Genomic DNA, 12,559 nt, shown 5'->3' on the forward strand with positions numbered 1-12,559 from the left:
CTTGTGGCTGCCTGAAAAGGCCCACATTCATGGAGGGCAAGAGCCTAATCCGCCTGTACAGGAGTTGCCAGACAGAGCAGCCAAGAAGGACAAGAGAATGGATGGGGAACATCTGGCTTGCAGGCCAATCTTTTACTGCAAGCCATGGCCATAAGCTAATGGGTAGGAGGACAGGGCTGAATCCTGCACTGGACTGTGAAACCTAAGTGGCAGGGTTAAAGCCTTTTCCATTCTCCTTTAAGTGGGCTGTGGTGGTGCCCAACTGCCGTCACCTGCCTGCTTAAAGGAGGAGAGGATGCTTCAGCCCTGTCACAATGACATCATTGATAAGGATCTTGGCTGTGGAGCCAAAAGGGGTTCCCCACCCCTAGGCTAAATAGACAAGGAGACAGACGTGGGGGTGTCTCTGATGGACAATTCCTCTGCTGCAGCTAAGACCTGCTAGTCTCTACACCAGGCTCTGTAACCCAGCAGCATGAAAGGATAGTTGTGAAACGGCACTGGCTCTGCCCGCTTTCGCCCGCCTCTCCAGCTCAGAAAGGGATAAGGGAAGCAGGTGAAGTGAACAGACGCTTCCTTAACTCGTCACATGCCACTCGGAGGAAGAAGATGAGACAGGGCTAGATGGGTTGAATCAGCTTGTCCTGGGAACAAACCATCTTTGTACATGGCTAAAACAGAGCCATAGACAGCATCTTAAAAAGCAGAGACATCACCTTGCCAACAAAGGTCCGTATAGTTAAAGCTATGATTTTCACAGTAGTGATGTATGGAAGTGAGAGCTGGACCATAAAGAAGGCTGATCGCCGAAGAACTGATGCTTTTGAATTATGGTGCTGGAGGAGACTCTTGAGAGTCCCGTGGACTGCAAGAAGATCAAACCTCTCCATTCTTAAGGAAATCAGCCCTGAGTGCTCTCTGCAAGGACAGATCCTGAAGCTGAGGCTCCAATACTTTGGCCACCTCATGAGAAGAGAAGACTCCCTGGAAAAGACCCTGATGTTGGGAAAGATGGAGGGCACAAGGAGAAGGGGACGACAGAGGACAAGATGTTTGGACAGTGTTCTCGAAGCTACCAGCATGTGTTTGACCAAACTGTGGGAAGCAGTGGAAGACAGGAGTGCCTGGCGTGCTCTGGTCCATGGGGTCACGAAGAGTCGGACATGACTAAACAACAACAAAACAGAGTCAGAGAGCAAACTCTCTGCCATCTGCTCCTATTTTTATCCAACAGGGGCTGAAGAGATTCCTCCCAAGGGAATTCCCTCAGCATGCTCCAAAGCAGGAAAATCCCCCTGCCCTGGCCCGAACCTGCCGGCTTCCCATTTGGTCTTTGGGGAGGGTCACAGTCCCAGGGCCAAACCGCTTAGCCCCCAGGGAAGAGCCAAGACTCCAAACACTTACTTGGCTGGGAAGCTGCTGAGATGCCTGGAATGCCACGGGGGGCCATCCCAGCTGCCCCTGGTGCCGCCTGCTGCCCCGGAAGGCTCATCTGCTGCCCCATGGGGGGCCCGAGCACACCCATCCCCTGGGGGCGAGATGCCATGCCCATGCCCGCTGCTCCCGCAGGTGGGCCGCCCGTCAGGGTCTGCAAGGCGTTCATGGGATCTGTGGAGAAAAGAAGGATCCCTGAGAAAGCCCCATGGAGATAGGCAGCAATGCGCTGAAAGGATCAGGCCCCTGGGCTCAGCTGTTCACCCCACCACTAGTCCCAGCAGCCACACAATGGCCTCAGCCCCATCCAGCAAGCTGGGCAGAAGGGGGAGGGGTCAACTTTGTTTTTGCAGAAAGCCTTGAAAAACTTTCAGAATTACTCGCTGGTTTCAGCTTCTCTCTGTTTTCTTTTTTAACCTTTTCTTTTTTATGCATATATTTTTAAAATATTTTTTTCTGTTTTACAATTTAAAGTATTCCTTTTTGCATCACTGAGATATTATCAATATCTTAAGGATGTAGAATTGAGTACTTTAAAATGTAAAACAGAAAAAATTAATTAAAATACATATTAAAAAAGAGATATTGATGACTTCCCTTCTTCTGTTTCCATGGTTCATTTTACATACCATAAATGTGTGCATGTTTTACAAAAAATATACCATTCAATATTCCACTATTACATCCATCAAAACTTATTTTCACTGTTGAATTTATCTAAAAATGCTGCCGGCGTTTTCAGCTGTACACACTTATTTTCCATATATTCAATAAACTTTTTTGAACCTTCTCTAAATGTATGTTCTTCTTGTTCTCTTATTCAATGTTAAGTCTGCACATATTCTGGCAACTTAAGTTGCCAATTCTTCTTTGGTTAGGACCTCGCTCGTTTTAAATTTTGAGGCTAACCAAACACGGGCCGCATTAGTGGCATACATAAATAACCTTTTCTGACACCTGGGAATTTCAGTCTGAATTATCCCCAACAGAAAAGACTCTAGGGGTTGTTGTTTTTTGGGGGGGGGGAGCACTTCTAAACTTTTTTTTTTTACCTTTTCTGTCACTGAATTGATCAGATAGAACAGAACCTGGGCCTGTCTGTGTGTCACATCTGCTTGCGACTGAGCTCTGGCAGGAAATCCAGCACAACGAGGATACATGCCCCTTACACACCCATCCATACCCACAGAACAGAGTCTTCGGAAAGAGTTCTTAAGGAAGTAGGTAAGATATATAAAAAAAATGGAAGGTGATGAAGGAGCGCTTCTTACCACTGACGGAAGCCTGGGACTTCTTGTTGTCTAGGAAAGAAAACAACAACAACAACAACTGAAAAATTGTGCAGGCACATTTAGGCAAGAAAAATATTAGTCTAATTTGAATAAACAGCATGGGGGGGGGGTTGGGGGGGAAGAATCAAACAAAAGAGTTACACATCAGACAAGTGGGTAAATAAGTAACCAAATAAGTAACCAAACACACCCCTGTGTGCAAAGAGGAGCAAAGAGAACGTCGGCAAGGTCTAGGCAACATAATGACCATGTACATCCGCAATAGACAATCTTTACAGAATTCCTTCAAACCAAAACAAGTACAAAATGAAATCTTTAGTCTCAAAGCCTCTGAAAACCTTTAAATGAAGCAAGGTACCAGACTTTGTACGATGACAGACAAGCTGTGAAGCTTTGTGTATTCAGCAAATATGATGTCCAACACTGATCAGTGATTCCGGATATTGACTACTGTTTCATCAGAATTATCTGAGGCTAAAGATTTCATTTTGTACTTGTTATGGTTTGAAGGAATTCTATAAAGTGGGTAAATAAAGCAGAGGGAAGGGTTTGTGGATAGTTTTTTGTTGTTTTACAAATACAGTGGAACCTTGGTTTACGAACTTAATCCGTTCCAAAAGTCTGTTCTTAAACCGAAACCGTTCTTAAACCGAGGTGCGCTTTCCCTAATGAGGCCTCCCGCCGACGGTGCCCTTCCACCATTCAGATTCCGTTCTTAGACCGAGGTAAAGTTCTCAAACCGGGACACTATTTCCACTTTTGCGGAGTTTGTAAACTGAATCGTTCTTAAACTGGACTGTTCTTAAACCAAGGTACCACTGTAAACATTTTAAGTATTTATCTTATAAAGGTTGTATTAACTTAAATGCTACTCATTTTTTTAAAATAATATTTATTAGAAGTTTAATAGTTACAGAAAGAAAAAAAGAGAAAAAACAATGAAGAATTTAACAAACAATACTTCAAAGATAAAAAGGAAAACAAAAAAAAATACATCAAAAAAACAAAAAAAACAAAAACATTTAAAAACACATCCAATTTCCATATCTTTACCTTTCATTTACTTGTTTCATTGACCTCCTCACACCTCCCTTTTTTGTATTCTAGTTCAATTAGCTATTTCAGCACATCCTTCCCATCTTTCTCAATTTTTTGTTCTATAATTTATCTTAACACAATCTAAATTTTCCACTTTGGCCCATTAACAATCAGTTTTTGCTAAATTCTTTATAACATTCCTACTAAAACGATATAACTTCATTCCAGCATTCTTCTAACATTCATAACATAAATCCTACTCAGAGTTGACACACTCAAATAAATGTACCAGTTAATCCTGTCCATTAGTTTCAGTGAATCTCCTCTAGGCATGCCTCATTTCCCCTCAGCTTTTTTAAAAATATAATTTTTATTGGTTTTCCAAACTTCATACTTCAAATACATATTATATTACATTTTACATTTATAGTTTGCTCCTACGAGCTGAGTTCTCTCCTTCCTTCTTCATGTCACTTCTGAGTTTTTCGCACTGTCTTTGTCCATTCTATATATTGTTCTTCTACTTACACATTTGTCCATGTATTGTCTGTATATAAATAAGCCCTTCCATATATACAATTCTTGTCGTCTATCCATATATTATTTGCCACTACCATTGGTTACTTTGATTACATTGTATTTCTTATTGTTATTGTTATTATTATTCCCATAAAAGTATTTATGTTAGATGTTATGAGGTTCATTTTAATTCTACTGGTTTCTCTATTTCACACACATCTTTCCTATATACAACATAAATTTCTTCCGTTCTTTTTGGAATGTTTCATCGCCCTGTTGTTGAATCTTGCCCGTTAATTTGGTTATTTTTGCGTGCTCCATTACCTTCTGTTGCCAATCTTCCACTGTTGGCAATTGCTGTTGTTTCCAGACCTGTGCTAACAGTAGCCTTGCTGCTGTTGTTGCATACAGGAACACTCCCCCCCCCCCCCCGCTTTTTGAGATCTTATTATTTAAACTTATATAGTGCTTGAATGTAGTAAAATCACCAAGCAGTTTACAATAAACCCTTTTCATCCCCTCATCTTATGTAGTTTTAGAATTGGTAGTATTTTATTTGATAAGAATAAACCAGATTTTTTTTAAAACTAGCAACCTTGGGAAAAAGAACTCCCTCGCCCCCTTTGTTTGCTGTCAGCAAACAAAGTGGTAGCGCACACAAATCAGAACGGGTTACTTTCACTTTCTAGCAGAAAGTATTTGTCTGTTATACTGTATTTAAAAGAGCTGTATCTTTGTGGACTTGAGAGTGTTTCAACATCAAACACTTAGAAAAGCCGGATATAAAAATACTATTTGGATCAGTGTGATAATTCAGGAAATCAAGAATTTCATGATTGCTGTTCCCGTGCCACTGAAACCAACCCCTCCATTCCGTCCTCTTTCCTTGGCTAATGCTTTTTTATTATCCCACTCTTCCCTGCCCCGACGGTCCCCCCCTCCAAGATTCAAATGGCCAACAAGCGCTCTCCACAAACAGGCATGAGAGTACTCACGGATATCCCGAAAGTGGATGATGAGTCTTGCCACCAGGGAAAGATACTCCTCCTAAAAGTTAAGAGAAATGAAAGTGCATTTTAGAAGCCAGGGAGGGAGGGTTGAAGGGCAGGGTGCCTCTGACTCATTTCCTCCTCCTCCTCCTCCTCTCCTCCCTCTAGAAGAGCAAGAGAGCCCCCGCGCTGGCAGAACTGAAAGGGCAGGGTGCAGTCTGCATAAAAAGATCACTGTATTCAACTGCAGAAAGGGAATGCTTAACTGGGCAGCATGTAAACATCAAAAATAAAAATGGGATAACTGTGCCAGGCAGAAAGGGGTAAGGCACAAATCCCTTGAAAGGACCTGGCTCGAATTTTAACATGCCACCAGGGGCGGGGGGGGGGGGAGGGGAGGGTCCATAGTGGGATCAACACCTATCAAGGCAAGGGTCAACTTTCCCAGCTCGCCAGACACAGAAAAGCATCACCTGGACCCATGTGCCCATTGCTGCGGTAGTCATTCCACCTACACAGTAGCAAATCAGAGATGGGGCAGGGTGTGTATGCGCAGGTGTTTGCAAACAGGGTGTACACATGATGCATGTGGAGTGATGGGGGGAGGGGACAGATGGACAAAGGAAGATGCGAGCAAACTTCCCACTATAGTCATACCTTGGTTTTCGAACAGCTTAGTTCTTGAACGTTTTGGCTCCCGAACGCCGCAAACCCGGAAGTGACTGTTTTGGTTTGCAAGCTATTTTTGGAAGCCAAACATCTGATGGGAGCTTCCTACAGCCAATCAGAAGCTGCGCTTTCGTTTCCGAACGTTTTGGAGGTTGAACGGACTTCCGGAAATGAGTCCGTTCAACTTCCAGGTTACGACTGTACCCAGGCTCTAAGGAAGTCAGACTATCCTCCACCAGGGCTGGGGCCTTTTCAGTGATGGCTCCGACTTGGTGGAATGCTCTGTCCCATGAGACTAGGGCCTTTCAGGATTTAACCTCCTTCCATCGGGCCTGTAAGACAGAGCTATTCTGCCGGGCCTTTAATTTAAATTCAGCCTGATCTTTTATTTCTCTTCTTTTCCCTCTCCCTCCCCTTTTATGAAGATTACCCGCTCCGAGACCCCACAGCTAATTCTCCCCTGGCCTCCTCGCTGGCCCAAGTAGGACTAATTCAGGCAGCTAGCCCTGGTGACTATCTAATGCTTATTGGATGGATTTCCCCCAAATTGATTTTTGAACTTTGAATTTTATTGTTATTGATGTTTTTATCCTGTATTTTATGCTGCTTCTATGTTCTATTACAATTAAGTTTTTAAAATTTGTTGTTAGCCGCCCGGAGCCCGGTTTTCGGAACCAGGAAGGGCGGGGTATAAATAAAAAATTATTTTTATTATTATTATTATCTCACTAGTGAAACACAGGGGAAACTGCAACGACTCCAGAACCAGCCACAGCGAAAAGAGACGCCTCTCCCCCACCAGCCTGTAGTGTTTTGCAGGGAACAGGAGAGATAGAAGATACAATGGGAAATGGCTGGAGCTCCCACATAGAGCCTCTCCTATGCATGCAGAAGGTGGCAGATAGGGCTGGGAAGGAACCCTGCCTGAAAACCTACACAGCTGCTGCCAGTCAATGTAGATGATACTGAGTCAAGTGGACCAAGGCAGTTTCTGTGTTTGCCCCTGTGGGAAAGATTTGGGACTGGAAGGGGACATGATGTCTTCCACTTGGGCAGAGCTGCAAAGCTTATGAGGAAGGGAGGGACTAACCAAGGAAGCCACAACTGTTCATAGACGGGCAACTGGCAGAAGACGGGATGCCCACCAGGGAAGTGAAACCAGCTGTTCTGCCAGTCACCTGCCCAGCCAGGGTTTCCCATTTTCCTCCTTCACTCCATAGTGGGAAGGGCAGGAGCTCAGGGGGTTGCATGCAGCAGGTGCCAGATCCAATGCTTGGAAGCATCTCCAGGAAGGGCTGAGAAAGATTGGCAGAAAAGACTGATAAAATCCGAAACCAGGGAGAAGAGATGGTGGGAAAAATTGGGAATTTTTTAAAACAGCATTTAGTATAATATTGTATAATTAAGGAATGTTGGGAGATGGTGGAATGAAATTATATGACTTTAGTGGAAATATGATAAGGACTTGAGATTTTAGGATTTAAGGGTATAAGATTTAAGGTTTTTTTTTTTTCTTCTCTCTTTTTATTAGATTGGAGTATAGATAATTTTTTAGATGTTGATGGGAGGATAAGGTTCAAATGGATTAAGATAAATAAGTGAGTAAGTAGTGAAAGATGGAAAGAATTTGCTGACTTAATTAGTAACTGGAATACAAAAAGGGAGGTGGGAGGAGGTCGAGGAAACAAGTTATTGAAGAATGGAATTGTGAAAAATGGAAGCGTTTCTTTTTAATTTTTTTTGTTTTTTCTCCTGTTGGTGGGGTGGAGGTGTGGTTTTTATGTATTTTTAAATTTTTCTTTATTCTTGTTTCTTTCTTTATTTTTACTGTATTTCGTCTTTTACAATTTTTTTTCTGTATTTGTTAAAATTGGAATATATATATATATATATATTAAAAAAGGAAGGGCTGGGAAAGACAGCTTGCCTGAAACTCCAGAGAGCAGTTGCTACCAGCCAGGGTCATCAGTTCTGAGCTAGCTGGACCAAGGGTCTGACTCCTCGGAAGAGGGCAACTGGTGCTTCAACCCCAAAATTGCTAGAGCCTAGACCTTCTCTCTCTCCTGCCTGCCCTTCACTTTCACCCTTGGCTCCTTCTCCTTACCCGTGATTTGGCCTTCAAGAAAACGTGGTTCTCCATCTCTTTGCTGCTCTTATTGTGAGCCACTCCAGCATTCCGCATGCTATCTTCACTGCAAGAAGGAAAAGACAGAGAGCAGCTGAAGCACCAGAATCACAACCGCACGGAAAGGAGGCACCTTGAAAACAGGGCCCACTCCACAGGCTATTTCTGCTCAGCCCTTCTGTGGGTGAAGTTCAGACCCCGGCCCAACTTCAGAAAAAATAATACAAGTGCATCAACCCCACAACACTCGCTGACGCACAAGCAACCCACAAACACACTTCCACACCTGCCCCAACAGGACTTTAGCTTTGTCTCTTCTGGGCACAGGTTCTCCCTTTTCTTGTAGGTAAAGGTAAAGGTACCCCTGACTGTTAGGTCCAGTCGCGGATGACTCTGGGGTTGCAGCACTCATCTCGCTTTACTGCCCAAGGGAGCTGGCGTTTGTCCGCAGACAGCTTCCGGGTCATGTGGCCACCATGATTAAGCCGCTTTTGGCGAACCAGAGCAGTGCACTGAAATGCCGTTTACCTTCCCACCGGAGCGGTTCCTATTTATCTACTTGCACTTTGATGTGTTTTCGAACTGCCAGGTGGGCAGGAGCTGGGACCAAGCAACAGGAGCTCACCCCGTCATGGGGATTCGAACCGCCAACCTTCTGACCGGCAAGCCTTAGGCTCAGCGGTTTGGACCACAGCGCCACTCGCGTCCCTTTATTGCAGGTAGCAGGAATTAAATATTTTATTAATTTTTATTTATGGATGATATTTCTGTGCCGCTTAATATCCAGAATCCCTAAGCAGTTTACATCAAACTACTGGGGGTTGATTCCAGTGACATGGTTCCATTCCCACAAGCAAACGTCCCCTTCTTGGGGGACCCTCTGTATCAGATTTTGCAGGCACCAAGGGAGAGGGGAGGAAATCCAGGATGCCCCTCCCCACACAACATCAGAGGCACCCCCAAAAGCCAACCTTTAAATACCTGTGCAACAAAAGGCACAGTGAAATATCAAGTAAAAGTTCTGGAAAACGAAAGCAGTGCCAGAATAGCCTTGACACCTATGCTGTCACAACAGCCGTGGCACCACTGTTCTGATGAGCCGAAAGCAAGAGGCTCTATCCTCACCTGCAGCCCCTACTCATAGCAAGAGAGAGGCCCAACCCCCGCCCCAGCATCACGAACCCCTCCCCTATGTTTGGGCCCAGTCATGCCGCAGGAATATCAGACAGGATGGAACCTGGGGAAGGCGAGAGGAGTTGACAGAGCAGTTGTGGGCTGGAGAGAGCCAAGAAGCAGCTAGGGCTTCCCTTCCCAGAACGCCCGCATCCTGGCCACTACCTGCAGGCTGAACTGTTTTTATCACTACTGTACAAGGAAGGCATATGGCGAAGATGCCCTGCCACCCTTCAGAATTCAAGCCCACTCCCCCTCTCTCCATCCCCTAAGATGCAAAACCTCATGCTTGGTCTGTCTTCTTGCTGGGAGCCACCAGCCTGTTCCTGGGGGGCAAAACCCTAACCCATTTCCACCCTGCAAAAAAACACCTTCTGGTAGGGAGAGGACATTTCTCAACCCTCCACCTAGTCACTCAGGACACAGCTGTTTGCATAAAGAGGGCAGAGCTTATTTAATATTATTGTTCTGTATAATACCTGTAAAATACCACAACCAATCAAGTACTTGACTGCTGACTCTCCAAATACAGACCCTTGAAAACAGCAGCAGTGAGCACTTTGCCCTTGTGCAGAGCTCCCAAAAGCAGGCAACTTCCACCGAACCCATCCCAAACCCCTGCACTCCTTCCCTTTTCTGAAAGTCCATTACATACAGATAACTTGTCTTTTACTCCCCAATAAACATTCTGAGGTTACCTCTCTTTTGTGGGCTAACTGGTCAGAGGGTAAGAGAAGACTGATTGGGGGAGAAAAGGTGTGAGGGGAACCCTCTCTTGCGAGACGCAGGGTCTCGGCCAGCAAGCTTTAAGGCGATGGCTTGGAATAAAAGCAAAGCCTTGATCAGGAGAAGAGCGGCATCCTTATTCTATGCATAAGGAAAATCCAATAATAATCCAATACTAAATCAAGTTTACTCGAAAAGCAACCTAAGGAAAACAAGCTCAAATGAAAGATACAATAAGGTGAAATATGCATAAAGAGGATATAATTAATGTAGAATAAATGATGTGCTCTATTAAGAGACATTTACATCTGTTTTCTCTGGTTCTTTAGGAAAGGTGATAATGAAATGATAGAGACAAGGGGCAATGGGGACTTATGGATTACAACTCCCATCGGTCTTGACCAAGCAACATTTGGTGGTCCACAGGTCAGCCGTCCCCACTCTTCTATAATAAAAATATTTTCACATCAATATTTGCGAGAAGGCTGAATGGAAATTTTTCCATATGCAGTGGTACCTTGGTTTGCAACCATTTTGGATGACAACCACGTCAAGCCCAGAAGTGCATGTCCCTTTTTTTTTATTACACCCCCCCCCTTTTTTTGAGGCCCCATTGGCGAAAGCGCACCTTGGGTTACAACCTGTTTTGGTTTACAACCAGACCTCCAGAACGGATTATGGTTGTAAACCAAGGTACCACTGTATATACCACTTCTTTTCGCGGTTCTAAAGACATTTAACATTGGAAATAATTTTCATTCTTGTGCTTTTGTACAATGAGTTAAGCCAAGAGCAAAAGGTATAATGCATCTCTCTAAAGCAGAGCTTTCCAAACTTTTCATGTTGGGACACACTTTTTAGACATGCATCATTTCAGTATTCAATTTTACTAGCAAACCAGAGGTTAAATCTTATTCAGCCCCAAGAGGAGCATGGGGAGCATATGCGCGACACACCTCAACCAACACACTAACATGTTGTGGCGTGACACACAGTTGGGAAAGCTCTGCTCTAAAGGCACAAAAGGCTGAGAGGGGACCCTGGAATCACATAATATGAAGCCCAAGGATACTCCAGAACATCTCTTCTGCAAGAAGCTTTGCACTTGCTCTGCAGCGAAGACTTTGTCCAGAAAAGGAACATATGATGAGCTAAGATATACTGTATTTTTTGCTCTATAAGACTCACTTTTCCCCTCCTAAAAAGTAAGGGGAAATGTGTGTGCGTCTTATGGAGCGAATGCAGGCTGCGCAGCTATCCCAGAAGCCAGAACAGCAAGAGGGATTGCTGCTTTCACTGCGTAGCAATCCCTCTTGCTGTTCTGGCTTTTAGGATTCAGAATATTTTTTTTTCTTGTTTTCCTCCTCCGAAAACTGGGTGCGTCTTATGGTCTGGTGCGTCTTATAGAGCGAAAAATACGGTGCTGAGTTTTTTTGGTTTTGTTGTAAGTTTTTTTGACTGTTGCTTTCATTTTCCCTTTCTATTACTTGGATGTTTGGCTTCATTGGCTTAAAAAGATACTTCTTGCTAAAAACACCTTATCACTTTGTGTTTAACAGGAACATTCCATCTCATGCAAAACTGGAACAAAAGGCACCCAACACAACTTGCCCCAGACTGAACAATATTTCTTCTATTGACATCAAAAATAAATGATAAAATAGCCTTTCCAAGTTGACTTCTACCCTGTCTACATCACACCAGTGTTGGATATGGTGCAAACTGCTACCCCATCAGAGCACACCAATATAGTGTGTTAATGCCAATCTGATGACAGTGCAGGACACAGAGCTTCCTCTCTGTCCTCAGGTTCTATATACTCAGACCTCACACAGGAGATATTTGCTGATGAAAACTATAGAAGAGAAACACACATAGCACATAGCTAGCAAGGTAAAAGGTAAAGGTAAAGGACGCCTGGATGGTTAAGTCCAGTCAAAAGTGACTATGGGGTTGTGGCGCTCATCTCATTTTTAGGCAGAGGGAGCCAGAGTTTGTCCAGCTTTTCGGGTCATGTGGTCAGCATGACTAAACCGCTTCTGGCACAATGGGACTCCGTGCCAGATTGCGCAGAAATGCCGTTTACCTTCCTGCTGCAGCGGTACCTATTTATCTACTTGCACTAGTATGCTTTCAGACTGCTGGGTTGGCAGAAGCCGGGACAGAGCGACAGGAGCACACCCCATCATGCAGATTCGTACCACCAACCTTCTGAACAGCATGCCCAAGGGGCTCAGTGGTTTAGACCACAGCGCCACCCGCATCCCTTTACCTTTATGGCTAGCATGCTTCTTCTAAGAGCCTCACATGCACTTCATCTCCAGACACAAACATCCAATCCCCTACCCCAGGCCAGAATGGGGTAAGGCAGACCACCCCAGACAAGCCGGTAAGAGGAAGGGGCAACCATACCACAATACCTATGAACTGATGCAAATTTCTCTCTAGCCCCTTTGCAATTTGTGAATAATGGGGCTTTCTGGTTTGTTCTTACACTTCCCCCCCCCAAAAAGTGGGGTGTGCTGCTCCCACATATGGAAAACACTCCCTCCAACACGTAGGCAAGTTCTCTCTTCACAAAGGCCAGGAAAACG

The 12,559-nt window shown here is 44.4% G+C and overlaps 1 protein-coding gene across 3 annotated transcripts in view; it reads right to left on the reverse strand.

Moving 5' to 3' along the window:
* Positions 1 to 12,559, reverse strand: part of MED15 (mediator complex subunit 15) — a 141,382-nt gene that overhangs the window by 19,610 nt on the left and 109,213 nt on the right. For all 3 annotated transcript variants that reach the window (XM_083417661.1, XM_083417660.1, XM_083417662.1), the window contains 4 exons: positions 8,046 to 8,133; positions 5,279 to 5,330; positions 2,706 to 2,735; positions 1,405 to 1,608 (listed from right to left, as the gene is read on the reverse strand). In XM_083417661.1, coding sequence (XP_083273787.1) covers positions 1,405 to 1,608; positions 2,706 to 2,735; positions 5,279 to 5,330; positions 8,046 to 8,133 — 374 coding nt within the window. The remainder of the gene's footprint in view (positions 1 to 1,404; positions 1,609 to 2,705; positions 2,736 to 5,278; positions 5,331 to 8,045; positions 8,134 to 12,559) is intronic.

This window comes from Podarcis tiliguerta, assembly GCF_965153285.1.
Source record: "Podarcis tiliguerta genome assembly, chromosome: 16".
Taxonomy (NCBI): domain Eukaryota; kingdom Metazoa; phylum Chordata; class Lepidosauria; order Squamata; family Lacertidae; genus Podarcis; species Podarcis tiliguerta.